This window comes from Danio aesculapii, chromosome 1, assembly GCF_903798145.1.
Source record: "Danio aesculapii chromosome 1, fDanAes4.1, whole genome shotgun sequence".
NCBI lineage: Eukaryota > Metazoa > Chordata > Actinopteri > Cypriniformes > Danionidae > Danio > Danio aesculapii.
The window spans coordinates 37,677,992-37,698,376 of NC_079435.1; the positions used below are offsets into that span (position 1 = coordinate 37,677,992).

At 37.4% G+C, this 20,385-nt stretch overlaps 1 protein-coding gene across 1 annotated transcript in view; it reads left to right on the forward strand.

Annotated features, from left to right (window-relative positions):
• pds5a (PDS5 cohesin associated factor A) overlaps positions 1-17,163 on the forward strand; it is a 36,646-nt gene extending 19,483 nt beyond the window's left edge. Inside the window, exons 3-32 of the mRNA XM_056459848.1 lie at positions 6,494-6,697; positions 6,888-6,974; positions 7,170-7,267; positions 7,351-7,477; positions 7,564-7,644; positions 7,761-7,901; positions 7,982-8,097; positions 8,199-8,293; positions 8,401-8,543; positions 8,626-8,777; positions 8,902-9,015; positions 9,173-9,254; positions 10,599-10,647; positions 10,729-10,868; positions 11,023-11,138; positions 11,776-11,881; positions 11,999-12,159; positions 12,304-12,427; positions 13,576-13,734; positions 13,823-13,891; positions 14,046-14,182; positions 14,268-14,391; positions 14,864-15,068; positions 15,207-15,321; positions 15,509-15,641; positions 15,841-15,960; positions 16,040-16,108; positions 16,416-16,567; positions 16,671-16,746; positions 16,822-17,163. Of these exons, the coding sequence (XP_056315823.1) occupies positions 6,494-6,697; positions 6,888-6,974; positions 7,170-7,267; positions 7,351-7,477; positions 7,564-7,644; positions 7,761-7,901; positions 7,982-8,097; positions 8,199-8,293; positions 8,401-8,543; positions 8,626-8,777; positions 8,902-9,015; positions 9,173-9,254; positions 10,599-10,647; positions 10,729-10,868; positions 11,023-11,138; positions 11,776-11,881; positions 11,999-12,159; positions 12,304-12,427; positions 13,576-13,734; positions 13,823-13,891; positions 14,046-14,182; positions 14,268-14,391; positions 14,864-15,068; positions 15,207-15,321; positions 15,509-15,641; positions 15,841-15,960; positions 16,040-16,108; positions 16,416-16,567; positions 16,671-16,746; positions 16,822-17,163 (3,837 nt within the window). The remainder of the gene's footprint in view (positions 1-6,493; positions 6,698-6,887; positions 6,975-7,169; positions 7,268-7,350; positions 7,478-7,563; positions 7,645-7,760; positions 7,902-7,981; positions 8,098-8,198; positions 8,294-8,400; positions 8,544-8,625; positions 8,778-8,901; positions 9,016-9,172; positions 9,255-10,598; positions 10,648-10,728; positions 10,869-11,022; positions 11,139-11,775; positions 11,882-11,998; positions 12,160-12,303; positions 12,428-13,575; positions 13,735-13,822; positions 13,892-14,045; positions 14,183-14,267; positions 14,392-14,863; positions 15,069-15,206; positions 15,322-15,508; positions 15,642-15,840; positions 15,961-16,039; positions 16,109-16,415; positions 16,568-16,670; positions 16,747-16,821) is intronic.
• Positions 17,164-20,385: the final 3,222 nt, after the last annotated feature.

A 20,385-nucleotide genomic window follows, 5' to 3' on the forward strand; every position in this document is an offset into this window, starting at 1 on the left:
TCTTTAGCTGTGAAAATGTCACAAAGTAGTGTTTAACATGAATTTACAGAATTAGACATAAAATAACTGCAATGAAAATAAAAATAGGTACTGAAAATATATTACAAAATGAACAATAGATGACCGAAATCAAAATACTTTGTTTCATTGCTAATAGACAGCTTGCTAAAGTAACTATCACAGGGTCTGACCAAAGAAATTGATATTTTAATCCATCTGAATGATTTCTCAACCAGCAAAGCACAAACAAAATGCTATCCTGTGTTCTGAGTGATCAAATTTTCAGTCCCTCAAGTGTACTAATATCGGGAATAGTGACTGAGGGTATAGACGGTAAACATAGAAATAAAACTAGCACTAGGTATACATTTTTGAGCGAGATGTTAACGGTCTAATATAATAAAATAATTGTTGCTAAGCTAAAAGTGCTCCTGCTAGACTTAGAGATTGGCTGAACAGAGATTGGCAGAAAGAGAGAACGAAAGACAGAAAGACACAGATGGATTCACATAAGACACCTAGTCTGTGTGAAGATTTGATTGACTGTTTTATCAGGAAGTTGATTTACGTTGGAGGATCAACACTTTCATGGCAATTCATAACCTATTGGTTTAGTAGCTAATCCATAGCTATCCATAGTTGGGGTAGTGTGTGTGGGGATGTTTTCTGTCTGATGAATGAGTATAGCATGGATACCCATTCATTTCCTATGGCGGTCACTTTTGACCGGGAACACCACAGATGTAACAAGGTTAATTAAAACACTCAAAATTCAATGAAAGATATGATGATCACTTATATGTTTAAATGGAGAGTGAGGAGGATATCATAAGATCTTGAGGCAATCAGATATATATATATATATATGGGCCGCAAATAATCACTTGGACTTGAAGTCACCATCAAATCTTGTCCTGTGTGACACTATTGCATCGAGTATCTTTGAAATAATTTATAGTTATCAGAGCCTATTTAGCTGACAGAAATGATTTGCATTTATTTAAATTATTTTCCCAGATAAAACATAATGCAAAGGGAGTAGATGATTAAATAAGTCAAAATTCACTTGAAAGCTAATAAATATATTTAGAAATAATTAAATAAGTGAGCAAATAAGTAAACATAACATTGCAGTGCCCCCGTGCGATAATATCATGTATCGGAGGAGGATATGATGATCTGAAAATTTAGTTTATCACCCAACACTACTTTTTTAATATCTTGCATCAAACATGCTTCTTCCTTGTCTGTCTCTGTGCTGTTTATCTTACGTGACACATGAGAAGCAGACACACACGAGGGAACGGTGGGTGGGGAGAACCAACTCATTTTCATTTAAAGGAGTTAAATTGTTCTCTGACATCTACACAGTAGTTTTATGGCTTCGGTAAGTTCAAAAAGTCTCCAGAAACGGTTTTATAAAATACCCATAGAATCACAAAATCCGTGATCGACCATTTGTGGTTTGTGTTGTAAATATTAATGAGCTTTGCTCTGACGTGCTGCTCTTACAGACACACACACACACACACAGAGCCTGATGTACGCTGAAACCGGACAAGTATAAACCCAATCAGAGTAATGTAAATCTATTTTGCTCACCAGATCTGTTGTGGATAAAGGCTAACTTATATTAAAATTTGACAAAAGAGAGTGATCGAGATGTATGGCATTGTATTTTATAGCTATAGTCAAAGAAAACCAGGGATTCATATCTACCTCTGCATGAACAAATGACAGTTGAACTGAGTGATTTGACATGATTCAGCAGTCTGCATGTGTTTGTTGAAACATGCATCAAATTTCAAAATAAACACGATAAATTAACAAAAGATGTAACTAAACATACTTCATGCCTCTTCAGAGTGGAGATGATTAAATGTGTAATCTGTAAGTCTTACATTTTGTGTCCAAAGGCCAGTTTGAACTTGCCTCATGCTGTCGTTGCTCAGTAATGCACAGTAAACAAATTGGCACTCTCATTTCAAAATAAAAGCTTGCATAGTAAGTGAAATGTACACTTAAAAATCACTGAGGGAGAAAAATAATCATTCCTTCACTAGAAAACATTTGGCTTATCAAACGCAACAATGCATGCAAATTAATAATCTTAGAGTTTGATTACATGGCAGCATGTAAGGTCCGAATGATAGACCCAAATTAGGCATACATGCAAATGCGGAGGGCATGGCTCTCGAGTCTCGTCACAGTTGGTTTTGTCTTCTGATTGGCCTGTTGTCTAACGGGATTTTACACTGAGAATTGGAATTTACAATGGAATTCACAATGGAATTTACATGAGAACAAGAAAAACGTGGTGTCTGAGGCTCACGGTATGCCCATTTCCATATAGGCCAGTCACAATATCTATTTTTTGTTGGGCAATATATTGCACCAGAATATATCACGATAAGCGATATTATTGTCATTTTATGCCACTCATTATATAATGCCAGAATGATAATCTAATAGCATAACAATACAAATACACTCTTCCAAAGAACACATCATATTTTTTTCTCAGGAAAATTTCATTTAATTATAGTCATTTTAACAATTTAGCAATGAGGCATTGGAATCAGAATGTGAAAATGCATATCAAGTTAAAGATTAACAGAGGCTGAGATCTGCTTCCAGATATATTTTCAGTTGTCAGACACCCACATGAAAATATACTATAATAATCTATAGTAAATACTATAGTGTTTTTTTAACCATACTGACAATGACACCTCCAATAGAGATAAAGATGTCGCACAATCACCTAAAATGTTGCTAGAATTAGCTTCTATGTAGGGGCAATATATCTTGCAATATCAAAAATGATTGAGGTCATGTCTAGGTGTCAATGTGGTGCCATAAGTCGATATATTGATTGTGACCGGCCTATTTCCATGTACAAGTTTTTTTATTCTTCTACTATGCCTTGGTATACTCAGATTTTCTTTATAGGGCACCTTTATAGGCACAGGCTATAAAAACAGCTACAATTTCCACTGAACAAAAAAGTGACATTTTCAGCTGGGTATAATAAATGATCTAATGGGTATTTTAAGCTGAAGCTTTACAGACACATTCTGGAGACACCAAAGACTTAACTTGCATATTGTAAAAGGGGTTAAATAGAAGCTCTTTAATATAGTGGTGGGAAATAACTATTATTTTCAGTGGCCATAATCAACCAGTTATTCAAAGACATTTTCAGCAGTCTGCTTCATTCAGGTTTTAAGAAATGCCTCTTCAGTTAAAATATTCTATAACGACAGCTTAATTATGCTGCGTTAACACCGGATGCGGATGAAGCATCAATCGCAAATGATTTAAATGTTAAGTCAATGCAAAGACGCGAATAGACATCCTGCGGGGCTACACGTGTAAATGATGCGCCGCAAGTTGAATGTTTTACGCGTTTAATTGGCACGAAACGCTCGAGTTTTAAAATCTGAACTTCAGCTATGTTAACCAATCAGGAGCTTTCTCTTGTAGGGGCATGATTATGACATAGTGCCTGTTGTTGGTGTCCTGAGGGGAAATCATTTTGCAGACACTGGACAACAGTTCATTAAATTGGGCTCGGCTCAGTCGGAAGCACTGCTGAAAGCTTCCATCATCCAGGTATAGTTTCTGGAGGAGATGATAAACTTGCAGAGCTGGGTGCACCTCTGAAAGCATCAAGGGGCAAAACATGGCACCAAACAAATATATATGCTGTTTTTAGTCTTCCTAAAGCACATAAACACAGCTATTCTCTCAATAAATACCATGTTAGCCATTTAGCGAATCCGCATCTATTGTGAGGTGAATTTGGTGTGCGAATGAAGAGAGTAAACTCAGAATGTTCACGTGTCTATTTATTTGCGCGTTCCACTTTTGGTGGAAACATGGCATTAGAAAATAATACACACCGAAAAGGTTGTTCTGTACATTGTGTAAACAAATTGGCTCAGCTCTCAAAAAATGTAATCTGCTAATGTTGGAAAGGATCATGAAATCCTAAAAAATTGTATAGTGCTAAGTCAAATTTCTTTTGTAGAGGTTAGGGCAAATTAAGGCTAACTTTTTTTCCTGTCTTGTTCTTGATGAGCTCTTTGTAGCATTAATTTTATACTGGTTTCCTAAGATTCTGTAGGTCTAGCTTTTTGTAATCTATTAAATGTGCACAAATATGATTTTGTTATCTGAGTGTTTTGGAGAGTTAGAGTGAGGCTGCTGGGCTTCCTGGTTTTGCAACTGTGGGGCTTTCCTTGAGTTCTGAGTGTTCGCTGCCCTTCCCCCACTCCACCAAACACACAGGCACACATAGTGGTAGAATCCCTCCTCCTGGGTCCTAAAACTAGAATAGTTCAGTGCTTATGAAAGATGAGCTCTCAGGGAAGAGGACAAGCAAATGTGAACATTCTGGCTAATATGCTTTGCATATATTACTGATTCTTGTTTTTATACAAACTCTGAAAATAAAACGAATTAATATTACTTCTACTAAAACAAGCAAGTGTCTGTAAGATTATCGGCTCACTAGGGCTGTGCAATTATTCGAAAATAAGATTTCGATTTTGGCTTCTAACGATTATAAAAAAAAAGCATTAATGAATATAAAAGATTATTTCATCATATATACCCCCCCCCCCCCCCATTTGCACACATTTGCATTTGCTACACATTTTGTACACAAAGCTCAGTTTCACGTGAACATTACTAAAAGCATGTACTGTAATGTAACTTTTGCAGAAGAAATTTTGAATAAAACTGAAAACCTGTAGGGGCTGGGACTAGGCATGGGCCTGTATAAGATTCTGACGATATGATGACCTTGGATAAAAATATCACTGTTTGGCAGTATTATGATTACTGCTCTAAAAGATATTCTTTTTAAATATCTGGATAAAAAAACGAAAACTTTTTTTTCCCTTTTGAACACAAAATATTCTTATTTTGAGAAACATTTAAAATATTTTGGAGCAGTAAAACATGTCAGGCGAAATAATTCTAATAAAGGATTGACTCTCACTGTCTTCATTAGTTTTAAAAAACAGATTTCTTTACAATTTAATACATCTTTAAAGATCTTTTCTGCTGGAGATACTGTTGTGCTAAAAACAACAAAAAAAGTAAATACATAAATCTTACATACCTTAGGAATGGTATAACATAAAATTTTGACTGTTTTAAAACCTTGACTTTTCCAAACTGCATTATACCTTGAAAATTGTTATCGTCTCATGCCTAGCTGGGACACACCAAGCCAAAAAAGTGGACAAAAAATACCTCCGCATGAACGCAAAAAACTGCTGGCAACCAACTGAAATGAGTGCATGTTCTATGCCTGCATAAAAGGAGGTGTCTTACTACACCAGCAATCTGTTTTCTCATTCCACCAAGCAAAACCGAAAAGTGAAATGCACACAATGCGTGAACAAAGCAGCATTTGCAATTATTATCTCAGTAATTTTAATTCATCATGGAGGGATTCACTTGCGCACATGTCTGATAATCTAATAATCCATGTGGTTTGCAAATGTGAAAATGAGATATGTAGTGAAATTACAGACAGCTTCTTTCTATTCTTTTTTTACTTTAATTGTTTATTTGGATGCATCACTTCAGTTTTTAATTCTTGCGCTCTAATTTGCTGCTTGAATAACCAGTCAGATCGCTTTCTTCAGCCGAAGGTCAATGTTGAGTTGACATGCTGAATCGGGCTAAATTATTCATGTTGTACTACTACTTTACTGTATTTTCCTCTATAATTAAACTTTTCCACCCCTATACGCACAATGACACACACGTGCACACACAAATAGACACAAACATACACAGCCTGCTACAGTTGACTGACCTGTATGGTATAAATAAAAAATATAGGCTTATGATCTTTGGTTCATGTAAACCTGTTTTAAGAGCATGCCACTGTTTTAAGAGCATGAGCTGGTTGACTTCTCAATGTCCTGAAATGTGTAAAAAAATGGCAGTAGGCATGGGACGATAACCGTTTTTAAGGTATACCGCGGTTTGGAAAAGTCAAGGTTTTAAAACCACCAAAGTTTTCTTTAATATCGTCCCTAAGGTAGCTGTGATTATCTTTTAATTACTTTTTTGGTTTGTTTTTTTTGGACAACAATATCCCCAGCAGAAATTTTTTTCCAAAGATGCCGTTTTAAATTGTAAAGAAATCTGTGTTTTTGAAACAAATGAAGACAGCAAAAGGCAATGATTCATTTGAATTATTTAGCCTGACATATGTTTACTGTTCCAAAATATTTTTAGTGTTTCAAAAAATAAAATACATTGTTTTCAAAGGGGAAAAAAGTTTTTGTTTTTTACCCAGACATTTAAAAAGAATATATTTTAAAGCAGTGATCACAATACCGTGAAACCGTGATATTTTTATCCAAGGTTATCATACCGTCAGAATCTTATACCAGCGCATGCATAGTTGGCAGACAGTATTTAAAAATTAAATACTTTAAGTATTGTTTATCTGTTTGTCTTCTAGTTGGTGGTTAAGACATATATGGACATGGATCAAGACTCAGAAGAGGAAAAGCAACAGTACTTGGCTCTGGCTCTTCACCTGGCCTCTGAGTTCTTTCTGCGAAACCCCAACAAGGATGTACGGTTACTTGTGGCTTGCTGTCTCGCTGACATCTTCAGAATCTATGCTCCAGAGGCACCATACACCTCACATGACAAACTCAAGGTATAACCTATACTCCTCATCTAGCTGTCTTGAGAAATTTCAAAATCTTTTAAAAACACTTTTACTTTGTCAAACGTGATTTGTTTTTTCCTGCACACAATCACCTAGTCAGTATGAAACAAAACTGGCATTAGTTTAAGTGTTTAAAACAAGCACAGTGATGATGGTAATTTATTTTTTCCCCATCTAGGAAATTTTTCTTTTCATCACACGGCAGTTGAAGGGTCTAGAGGACACCAAGAGCCCACAGTTCAACAGATATTTTTACTTGCTAGAGGTGAGATGGGTCTTTTAACGGGAGTTTATTGATCTTTTGTCCTCTGTTTAGACAAAGAAAAGGCTTTGTATGCATATTTTACATTTACTCTCAGACCCAAGCCATCTAAGCAGCTTTTTTTTGACCAGTTTTCCTTTTGTTTATATCATATTTATGATTGTCATCACAGCAAATTTTTCAATTTGACTTGCACAGAACTTGGCATGGGTGAAGTCCTACAACATCTGTTTTGAATTGGAGGACTGTAATGAAATCTTCATCCAGCTCTTCAAAACCCTCTTTTCTGTCATCAAGTGAGTTTAATTTTAAATTTGTGTAATTATACCATTTGTTCTGCAATTGTTCTCTTTCTGATCAGGACTTTGCACTCTTTCAGTAACAGCCATAATCAGAAGGTGCAAATGCACATGTTGGACCTGATGAGTTCCATCATCATGGAGGGTGATGGAGTGACGCAAGAGCTGCTGGACACAATCCTCATCAACCTCATCCCTGCTCACAAAGTAGGAAAATGACCTATTGTGTTTATTTCTCATTCCAGTCTCAGAAAGCTAACAAATATGGGTTTCAACTGTTCTGTGTGCTTTAGAACTTGAATAAGCAGGCATATGACCTGGCCAGGACTCTTCTAAAGAGAACGGTACAGACCATCGAAACCTGCATCGCCTCAGTGAGTCACGAAATCGACCGTTTGTATTTTTATCCTTCGAGAATAAGTTTCAGTATTATAACATGTCAAAATATAATTTCAGATGTTTGATTGCCTTGGCGTTTCTTTCTCTGTAGTTCTTTAATCAGGTGTTGGTCATGGGAAAGTCCTCAGTGAGTGATCTGTCAGAGCATGTATTTGACCTTATTCAGGAGCTCTTTGCAATTGATCCTCTGCTCCTAGTCTCCGTGATGCCACAGCTCGAGTTTAAATTGAAGGTGACCAAATTGACATGCACTTAATTTCACACCAGCTTGCAAACAAACCTCATTAGAGTCTTTTTGTTTTGTTTGTGTAGAGTAATGACGGAGAGGAGAGGTTAGCTGTGGTGAAATTGTTAGCTAAACTCTTTGGCGCAAAAGACTCTGAACTGGCCACTCAGAATCGCCCACTCTGGCAGTGTTTTCTGGGAAGGTAGGATGTCTTTTACCATTTAAAATCTGGAATTAAAGTGTAAGAGATTTGTAGGATTTCTTATTGAATTTGGCTTTAATTTTTTGCTTTTTGTCTTGAAGGTTCAATGACATCCATGTTCCTGTTAGACTGGAATGTGTGAAGTTTGCCAGTCACTGCCTGATGAACCATCCAGACCTTGCCAAGGATCTAACAGGTCTGTTCTGCTTGAATACAATGTCTGTTCATTGTTCCTTATTTTAAGACCTCCTTGACATAGAAGCGTCTTGTTTAATTTATGATGTGCTCTCTTTTACTTCAGAGTTTTAAAGGTGAGATCACATGACCCAGAGGAGGCAATCAGACATGATGTCATTGTAACGATTATCAATGCAGGCAAGAAAGACCTGAACTTGGTGAATGATCAACTGTTGGGTTTCGTCAGAGAGAGGATGCTGGACAAGAGGGTGAGAATAATGGTAGCCTTACAACAAAAAGAAATTTCAAATCCTCATATAACATAATGTATAACGTTTTTTGTTTTTTCAGTGGCGTGTCCGTAAAGAAGCAATGATGGGTTTGGCTCAGCTGTTTAAGAAATACTGTCTGCACCACGAGGCTGGGAAGGAGTCTGCTTTGAAAATCAGCTGGATCAAAGACAAACTCTTACACATCTACTACCAGAACAGCATAGATGACAAGTAGGAGCCACACACATGCACACGCAACTGATGTTCATGTACTTCTCTTTATATTCATTATCATAGTATTGCATGTGGGGGTAAAAAGGAAATCTCAGGTCCTTTAAGTGTGTTTGTTTATTAGGTTGCTGGTGGAGAAGATCTTTGCTCAGTATATGGTTCCTCACAGTCTGGAGACTGAGGAGAAGATGAAGTGTCTGTACTACCTTTATGCCTGTCTGGACACTAACGCAGTAAAGTGAGTCTCAATCCACTGCTTCATTTCCTGTTTTAAAAGCTTCATCAGACTGTCGAAAGAGAGTCTGGCAGTTTTATACAGTACCACTGCACTTTCAACTACACACATCTCACCGATGTTTAGTTGTATTAAGCAGAGCATCTCTTTTGCTTTTCAGAGCACTGAACGAAATGTGGAAGTGTCAGAATATGCTGAGAGGGCTGGTTCGAGAACTGCTGGACTTACACAAACTGCCTACGGTAAAGTTAAACAAGCCCTCTTGAAGCTATTTTTGCAACTTACACATCCACAAACACATTGAATTAAGGTCTTAATACCTTACTAAAGTTAATATAATACTTGGCACAAATGTATGATTTACTCTATCATATTTTATAAGTGTATGCTTTTTTTTCTGACAAACAAAAAGGGAACTTTTTTCAATATTTTCTGTGTAGTGACATTAAATGTAGTTCATAGTGGCTATGTCTACAAAAAGACATTGTATATATCTGTATGACTTATGTGCAATATACTATATTTTACAAAGTCATATAATTGATTTTTGATAAGAGCAAAATGGTTTTGTCCTAAATATAGATTATTCATTATTTAGTTACTGAATTGTGAACAATTGATTTTAGTATTCTTTTTCATACACACTGGTACCAGCTGGGCGAATATTTTTTTTTTCTCTCTGTATGAAGTTGACACATACTGCAGGATTTTAGTGAACTTAATTTGTAAAAATTCTCAAAATAATATATATAGTTGTACGTTAAAATGAATTGTACTTTAATATAAAAATAATAATATTAGACTTAAGTATAAACCGTCGAGCTCCTATTTAAAACCTTTTGCTGCATGGATAAAAACTTCTACTAGGCATATCAGTCAAAATTGCAGTAAGTGGAAAAACAGCAGTTGCTTAACTTAATTTTATATAGATAAAATATGTGTTTTTTATATGTATTTGCAGACGTTAGCCTTTTTATATGTTTGATCCCACCAGTCTGATTAGCCTTGCCTGGTCCCTAAAGCATACGGTCACACTGGTGTGATTAGAACTTTCAAAACACACTTTTTTTTCTATTTAACTATTGATTATGGCAGGCTGTTATAAGCAATAATAAATGATTGAGTGCATGAGAGACTCTTGACATTCAAAGATTTTGACATTAAAATCTGGAAACAATTTAAATTCCTCTGCAGTTTCATTGGTACTGATAAGAGTCAACAGTAGCAGAGACTTGACTTAATGTGCTGTATGTGATGCACTCAAACTTGAGCCGCTTTATATTTTCTTATGTGAACTCTTATTTAAACTGTTTAAAGCATACATCAATGCATGTTCTGCACATCAAACAAAGATTGAATTCGGTACATATTTGCCATACTGAAGGTATCCGAAGGAACGTTTAATCTTTGCTATGTTTTACATACAAGTGAGATACTGTAGCGAGGAAAATATATGCAAGTGATGAGATGATACTAACTAATTAGTAGTGAATAAAAGATTGTGATGCTCTTATTTTGTAAGTGTGTACAATACACAAGTTTTCCATCTATGGATGCTGACTTGTTTTTTTCCCCTTTTCCTGCAGTCTGAAGCAAACACCTCAGCCATGTTCGGGAAACTTATGACCATCGCTAGTAAGCACACTGCATAAATGTCTGTAAATTGATAAATCGACAGGTTTAACAAAGATTAATTTGCCTCTCTCTCATCCTCAGAGAATCTACCAGACCCAGGCAAAGCTCAGGACTTCATGAAGAAGTTTAATCAGGTTCTGGGTGAAGATGAGAAACTACGTCTTCAGCTTGAGCAACTCATTAGCCCCACCTGCTCATGTAAACAGGCCGAACAGTGTGTGGTGAGCTTAACAAAACTTTTTTGAGTGCTTGAATGCATTCATAATCGTCCTGTTTAAAATTAGTAGATTGTTCCGATCAACAATTACGCAAGCTTTTCTGTTGTATTAAATATTAAGCAGACATAAGTTATCTGAAAGTGGCGTGTCGTTTCAGAGGGAAATCACACGAAAGCTGACATTCCCCAAGCAGCCCACAAATCCATTCCTAGAGATGGTGAAATTCCTGCTGGAGAGAATCGCACCAGTGCACATTGACTCTGAAGCAATCAGGTAAATGAGAAGTGTTTTTCGGTTGGAAAGAAAAGTTTCATATAGCGCTGATGCCACTGATGAATATTGTCTCAAGTGTGTTTTTTATTATTAGTTTATTAAGTTTTGGCTGCAAAAAAAAATTCAAAGATTGAAAATTTTATTTTAAATGAAAGAATTATCTGATGTTTTAATTCTTTGTTGATTACTAATAAAAAGACATTGCCATAACAGCAATCATAAACGAACTGTACATGGACAAGATTAAGATTATATGAACTCCTACTTTCAATTATACAAAAGTAGTAAAGCAAGTATCTAATGTTTGAAGTATCACAAATTTGTTCAGTTACAAAATAAGTGCAGTCAGTTTTTAAAAAAATGAATTGGGAAATATTTACAGAGTGCTGTTAAACGGCAGTTCTATGGACTCCTATCAGTGCACCTGCAGAAGTGAAGTGCGAGCATGAATGAGAGAGGAAGAGAAACTGACTGAGTGGGAGAAAGATAAGCACTAAATGGGCCATGTGCTTTTTCCCTCCCTAACGGTTGTGTAACAGCCTCAATGGCTTTTTAAGGGTGTGACATCTAGTGAGGGAAAAGTGTAACTGCAGGTATTGTGTGGCCTTTTTGATAAACACATTATGTGTGTCTACAGTGCCCTGGTTAAGCTGTTAAATAAGTCAATTGAAGGCACTGCTGATGATGAAGATGAGGGAGTAACTCCTGATACTGCCATCCGTGCTGGACTTGAGCTACTCAAGGTACTGTTTGCAATTGCAAATGTAGAAGTTTGAGATATCACAGAAAGCACAATTTCTATCTTTTTTTGAAATAAGACTTTTAAATACTATGTAAGAATTTGCCTTTCCATGCCTCAGGTTTTGTCATTTACTCACCCCACTGCGTTCCACTCGGCTGAAACGTACGAGTCTCTGCTGCAGTGTCTGAAGATGGAGGACGATAAAGTGGCTGAAGCAGCAATACAGATCTTCAGGAACACAGGACAAAAAATTGAGACAGAACTGCCACAAATTCGCTCGTATGAACGCCTCTCATATTCATCTACATAAAAACAGCTCTGCTAGAGTCAGAACTAGAAGCCTAAACTCATTAAAAACCTAATACATGCTTATTAAAACACAAATATGGTGTAGTGAAATGTTTTTTGTTACTCTATGTGCAGGACTCTTATTCCCATACTTCATCAGAAGGCAAAAAGAGGAACCCCGCACCAGGCTAAACAGGCGGTCCATTGCATCCATGCCATCTTTCACAATAAAGAGGTCCAGTTAGCTCAAATATTCGAGGTAAACCTCTTTTTTTATTTCAAATTGCATATACAGTAAACATTAGAGAAAATGAAAGGGTCATGATCCTAACTGTTTTAGCACTGGAAATTTTCTGTCATTTTGTTTTGCCTTCACAAATCAGTAAACTCTTGAACCACTGTTATTAGCAATAGTCATATTTGTGGATTGGAAATTGTGGCACGCTGTGTGCAATTGGCTAAACCATATTTATAATAGTATGACCTATTGGTGACGCAGTGGTAGTAGGTAGTGCTGTCACCTCACAGCAAGAAGGTCGCTGGTTCGAGCCCCAGCTGGGTCAGTTGGCGTTTCTGTGTGGAGTTTGCATGTTCTCCCTGCATTCGCGTGGGTTTCCACTGGGTGCTCTGGTTTCCCCCACAGTCCAAAGACATGCGGTACAGGGGAATTGGGAAGGCTAAATTGTCCATAGTGTACGAGTGTGAATGCAAGAGTGTGTATGGATGTTTCCCAGAGATGGGTTGCAGCTGGAAGGGCATCCGCTGCCTAAAAACATGTGCTGGAAAAGTTGGCGGTTCATTCCGCTGTGGCGACCCCAGATTAATAAAGGGACTAAGCCGAAAAGAAAATGAATGAATGAATGAATGAATGAATGAATGAAATAAAGAAATGCAAATTATGTAAGGACATACTGTAGCTTTTGATGGTTAAAGTGGTTATCCCTCCATCATCTTTCAGGAGTGACATTTACGATATTTATGACCTATTCAGAGACAGAGAATTGTGTATGTTCTCACACAATTGCTACCAAATGTATTTTAAGGTCGCAATGTTAACATTTCTGGTACATATGAGACTAAAATGCTTGCAATTTACAACCCTAGCTTTTTTTGCATCTTATTGTAGGATAAGAAAATGCAAGCTCATTTATGAGACACCCGTCAATTAAAGTAGTCTTTTGCCACATCACATCTGAGGTGTTGACAAGATTTTAAACCCAAATATTACAAAAAAAAACACCATTTTCTCCTGCATGTATAAGCAGATTTATATAAAAGGGGTGCTAACTTTTTTGTGTGTGGAAAAATGTCAACAAACTTATTTTAAATGTATTTATATTATTAAGATGCATTTGTTTTTCTGCACGAGTTTTTGCAGAACATTTTCATCTCTGTGTTTTGTTCCAGCCGTTATCTCGGAGTCTGAATGCAGATGTGCCTGAACAGCTGATCACTCCACTCGTGTCTCTGGGACACATCTCCATGCTGGCCCCGGATCAGTTTGCATCTCCCATGAAGTCAATTGTAGCCAATTTTATCGTAAAGGACCTTCTGATGAATGACAGAGTGAGCTTATTGATGTATTATTCTGCTTTGAGCATTTAGAAATGTTTTTTTAGCCTTGCATGTTAAATTTACCCTCCTCATCTCTCAGTCTGTGGGAAACAAAAATGGGCGGCTCTGGACAGCTGATGACGAGGTTTCTCCTGAAGTTCTGGCTAAGGTAAAGTAGTAGTTGTAGTAGTAGTAATAATACTAATAATTGTAATAAATAATTTTCACATTGTGCCTTTAAAAAAATCCCAAAGCACTTTGCACTTAAAAAATAGTTAATACAATAATAAGGTTGAAAACATCATTTTTGTTTGTGTTTCCAGGTGCAAGCCATTAAGCTGTTGGTCCGCTGGTTGCTGGGAATGAAGAATAATCAATCCAAATCGGCTAACTCTACTCTCAGACTGCTATCAGCCATGCTGGTCAGTGAAGGAGACCTCACGGAGCAGAAGAAGATTAGGTACTCACTAGTGGTCAAGAGTGATTTAAGATGATAATGAAAGACAATAAGCCTCTAATACACATTCGTATGTTTGTTTACACAGCAAGTCTGACATGTCTCGACTGAGGCTCGCAGCCGGGAGCGCCATCCTGAAACTAGCACAAGAGCCCTGTTACCATGACATCATCACTCCGGAACAGTTCCAGCTCTGTGGACTCGTCATTAATGTGAGTTCAGCTCTACTGGGGCACATATCACTTAAAATATTTAACTGAAAACAGGATAGCCTTGACTTTAGGCAGCAAAGAACGAAATTTGCCTTTGCAACATGATGCAGTCTAATTCCTGGATCTGCATACACATCAAAATGGCAGGCAATTTTTTGTTCAGATGTTTTGATGAAATGACCGAAGATCAATTTTAAAAGTCGACTTTTTTCTTTTTGAGAGTTGGTAACTTCATACATGGTGCACTTTCAGATTTAAGACTAGAGCTGTGTTACACACTACACGAAAGGCTTTTTTTTTTTAACTCTTTAACTAAATTGTAAAAAAGATTCTGCTTGTATATGGCTCTATTTGTGCCTTTAAATGTGTCTCTTGTGTTTTGTCAAGACTTTATTTCATCATGGGTTATATCACTGTACAGGAACAACTCTTCATCTTATCAGCTTTCCTTCTCTTTTCGCTCTCTTCATAGGATGAGTGCTATCAGGTGCGACAGATCTATGCGCAGAAGTTACATGTTGCTCTGGTGAAGTTGTTGTTACCACTGGAGTACATGGCTGTATTTGCTTTATGTGCTAAAGACCCAGTGAAAGAACGACGTGCTCATGCACGACAGTGCCTGCTGAAGAACATCAGTGTCCGGAGAGAGTACATCAAACAGAACCCCATGGCTCATGGTAGATACTTTGTTTTTAATTATTTAACAAAAATATATATGTTTTGTACTGGTAAACCACATAACATACTGAGCCAGTTTCCTGTAGAGCCGCTTGAATGGCAAAGATCTCTCTAACTATTCTTTTTTTGCATTTCAGAAAAGCTGCTGTCTCTCCTTCCAGAATATGTGGTGCCATACATGATCCATCTTCTAGCTCATGATCCAGACCTTACCAAACCACAGGATTTGGAGCAGCTCAGAGATGTCAAAGAGTACGAGAATCATTTTTGCTGCTTTTCTTTTCACTCAAATGGCCTGACTAATTCTAATAATGTCAGTCTTTATACGTTTTTGTAGATATAATTTCTGCTTCAACAGATAGATCTAGTTTCCCAAATTGCTGTTAGGTGCATTTTAAAATGACAACTAATGAAATTAAAAAATACCTCATTTTTACAGGTGCTTGTGGTTCATGCTGGAAGTTTTGATGACGAAAAATGAGAATAACAGTCACTCGTTCCTAAGAAAGATGGTAGAAAACATCAAACAAACAAAAGATGCTCAGTGCCCTGATGACCCAAAGGCAAACGAGGTTTGTCACATTAAGGCATTATGCAGATTGTTTATGTATTTCTGAATAGGGTTGGTAAACTTTGGTACCAATCTTTACTGAATGAAAAATTACTACATTTCCCACTTGCTTTGAGTGCTGCTGAGCGGATACACTGCCAATTGGCCATTGTGTTCATGTGGTCTGAATCTTAGTGTTTTACAGTATTTTTTATTTTCAGAAACTATACATTGTATGTGATGTGGCATTATTTGTGATCGCAAACAAGAGCACTTCATGTCATCTGGACTCCCCAAAAGATCCTGTGCTGCCCAGCAAGTTCTTCACCCCACCTGATAAGGTAACAACCACTCAGACAACCACAGCACCTCTTTACGCGTGACCATTCTATGAAGATCATTCTCTCTTTCTTTCAACAGGAGTTTGTCAATGATAAGGAATATCTGTCAGCAGAAGCAAAAATAGTTCTGCAGACAGGGAAAATCCAGGTAGGTTTTATCCCCTATATATGTACATGGCACCACGTGACACATTTGTGTAATAATTCCGTATATAACCATGGCTAAAGCATGATTTTGTTTTTATTTAATTTTCGTGACGTTAAATGTTAAAAAGTAAATATATTTTAGGCTGAAAGGACAAAAAGGAAGGAAAACTTTAGGATTTGGGAGTTAATAAATAGGGATATAGCAATAATTATTTCTTTATAATTGTTTTGAAACCACACAACCAACCAGAAACAGACAGTTAAATGCTTGACTGCATGAAATGACACATATTTGTTGCTCATTTCAGCAACCACCAAAGCAGACAGGCGTTCTGGGGGCTGTAAACAAACCTTTAACAGTAACAGCTCGCCGACCGTACATTAAAACCATCACCTCTGAGACGGGGAGCAATGCAAGCACCAACTCCCAACCCAGCTCACCTGCAACAAATAAGAGCAGGTTTGTGCTGATCAGAATTTTCTCTTTAAGATTCAATATGATTTATTATGGGGGAAACACTTCATCTTCATGAAGGATTTTTTAAAATTTCTTTCTATTGAAGGGATGTGAGTTCTGAGGTGGGGGCGAGGGAGAACGAAGAGAATCCTGTGATCACAAAAGCAGTCAGTGTAAAGAAGGTATGAAATGAAAAAGTCTGTATGTTCACACTGCTATCATCCTCAACTCACTCTTATTTGTTTTTGCTCCTGTAGGAGGAAGCTGCTCAGCCCAGCGGGAAGAAGCGTGCTGCTCCTGTCAGTGATGGTACAGAGAACAGTGTGTCTACAAACCCCTCTGCAGGATCACAGCCGCCGCTCAATAAACCACGACGCGGTCGACCCCCTAAAAACAGTGCGGGCACTGCCACACAGGAAAAAGAGGCTGGAGCTACAACGGGGGCAGGAGTCGGACGGGGCCGGAAGAGAGCAGCTCCTTCTCAAGATCCTGCCAGCACAGCCTCAACTGATGCACTCAGTGAGAAGACACCAAAACAGCAGAAAGAAGCAGAGCCGAAAAGAGCAGCGCCACAGAGACAGATTGATCTGCAAAGGTAATTGAGTTTGTGCTAAAATTATTGAGTGAATCTGTCGCTGGAATGTGCAACTTACCTCCGTTATTGCTGTTCTCTTAATGCCTTCACACCAAGTCCAAAAAGTCTTTTTGTTTGTGATTTTGTTTTACAGTGTGGAAGTTTTTTTAGATTTTAAACTGAATTTTGAAGTCGTTTTTTATCACCGTGAGTGTAATCATGTTATACCATGATTTTCACAGTTGGCTCAATTGCCTGGCTCACATCGGAGTTTGATTGACCATCGTGTATGAACTTTGTAATGTGAAAGTTCAAATTAAGGAGAAGAGTGTAAGGAAAGGGAGTGATTAAAAGCATAAATACACAGTCAGACCAATTTATATGTGATTTAATAGTGGTTTTCGTTATTTACCAGAGTTCATGTTAACTGCACGCTAGACCACCCTTTCAGGCAGACTCTGGTACAGTTCTCAGGCATGACTGCAACCCTGTCTGTCCATACAGAGACCAACTTTTTTTTACATTTATTCTCTCAGCCGGAAGCAAATTTGCACTAGGCAATATACTGTGTCCAGTGCCATAATCACATTTAGATTAATTAAATCTGAGGTAACATAAACTAAATGCAAAGCATGCTAGCACAGCTACTAAGAAAGCATAACTTTTATAGAAGAAAAACAAGCACATAACTTTACACAGGCAGCAACACAAACTGAACAGGTTCGTGATGAATGTTGATTTATTTTTTCTTCATATTGCAGTAACCTTTGCCAACAGCACTGGTATGCAAAAGCACTTCTCCTGCACTGTCTAATCTGTATCCAATTTGTGTTTTTATTGTTGTGTTTACAACTATGTGCACCCATGCCTATAATACATACACTTGTCAGATAGGTTTTTCTTAACTGAGCACATGAAGGGCCAGAGTAAACTTTTATTTATTAATATATTTTATATTTTTTTTTCATTTTTAATAATGGATGCTATATACCAGGGGTTCTCAACATTTTTACTGCAGGGCCCACTTCTTTCTCTAATCAATTTTTGAAGGCCCACCTGTCTGACATTTGCTCTAAAATGTTTGTATGAAATGCTCATTTTAACCTTTATCTATTAACATTTATATTATATTGTATTGTAATAAACTAAATTAAATGATATTATATTATATTAAATGATTTATATTATATTATATTATATTATATTATATTATATTATATTATATTATATTATATTATATTATATTATATTATAACAAATATATACAATACATTTGTGGTGCCTTGTTTTTTTCTATTATCAGCATTTTATAAAAAAATATATATATTTTTTTTTATTAAATTCTATATTGTATAATATTATACATACAGAAACACCATGCATTGAGCCTCACTAGATCCTCCTGTATGGTCGCGCATCCGCTATAAAACACTCACAGGACATTAATTTGGACAACTATGCGAACATATTAAATAATTCACACAAAAATACAGAGAGAGAGACTTTCACTTCACGCAGTTTGTGACTAAACAAACATGCGTTTACTAGTTCTACTAGCAATCAATGAGGCTGTTTTTGTACCGAGTTTAAAGTAATCAACCAGAGGACTGAAGAAAGCACAGTACTTCGATCATTTTATTATAGCATATTAATAATGAAATCCAGAAATTATAGTAAAATATTGAGAGTTAATTTTAATCTTGCGGCCCACCTGCAGAATTGCTGAGGCTCCCTAGTGGGCCGTGGCCCACCGGTTGAGAATCCCTGCTTTATACCAAGCCACATAGGCTACGTTCACACTGCAGGGAAATGTGGCCCGAATCTGATTTTTTCCCCCTCATGTGACTCAGGTGATGACAGTGTGAACAGCCCAAAAGGCATGGAATCTGATCTTTTCAGGTCAGATCTGTGCCACTTTCATATGTAGTCTTAAATCAGACACATGTCTGATGTTTTGCAATGTGACTGCAGTGTGAACGGTTATGTCGGATTTCATGTGACTTTTACATAATCTTCGAGTAACATGCGTCATCATTCTGTTCTGCAAACATCATCTGCTCCTCAGCAGCATAGTAGAATAGCAGACAGGGCGATTACTGTACCACAGAAAGTTGGTTGTTCGTGTTGAAAAAGATTTTGAAGGTAAAACTGGTGCTTGTTATCTAATCTGGTTAAGGATTGAGGCACGGGTTGATCATGCAGCTGAAGCATCGTGGGTGTTGCGGATAGGGGATCCGTGTGCAAAGGAGGGGGAACTTTGCGAGAGAGAAAAATCAGGTGCTCGAGCACCCAAAGCCCCCTTCTGTAAGTGTCTGCTGTTTGTAAAGAAGTAAAATTAAACGACTCTGCTAACGAAGATAAACCAACTCAGCCTTTACAGTTCAGTCTGCGGCTGCTCATTAACCCTGATGAGTTCACTACATCGGTGGTCAGAGCGCCATGCGGTGCGCTTGTCAATCACAAATGATCAGTGTTTTCGATCACAAGAGACTTTAGGAGATTTTAGGTCTCAAATGCCAAAATAAACATTAGTAGTTTACAGTTTACAACCCTTTACAGTTCATGAAATACACCACGGTTGTCTGTGAAAAGAGTAATAATCATAAGCATGATCTGATAACGTGCTTACTTCATACAGTATACACATTGTGTGCATAATTAGACATTTTGTGCTGTCCGTATCTACTTTTGCGCATACAGGATCTGTTCACACTGCAAATCTGATATTGGCCACATTTATAAGAGCAGCGTGAACAGCCATGAGAAAAAAAATCTGATTTGAGCACTAAGCCTCGCTGTGTGAACGTAGCCATAGTGTCTTTGGACTTGGTGTGAAAGGCAGTAACCCTCAGCTGTAGTTGTTATTGAAGTCTTCAATGCAGTTGAGGCAGTTGTTTTTTTTACACAAGATCAGGGAGGGTAGCGCAGCGAGATCAGCATCATCAGGACACACACACGTCTCAGAAGACATACGGAAGTGAAGGAGAGACAGAGAGAGAATTTGAGTCCAGTCCAGAGAATGTACTCTCACTCACACAGCTTCAGGAGCAGCAGGAACGAGCCTTGCACAGACGCTTCAGAGCATCGGGTCCTAAACCGAGACAGTCCAGCCACACAGCAGAGCAGGGGGAGCTGTTAGTGAGTGTCTGAGAGAAAGCTTCCTTTAGCAATGACGTCACACACTTACATTGAGGTCAAAACTAAGAATTGCCTGCATTTACTGTACACGCACTGTTGCTCCTAAATG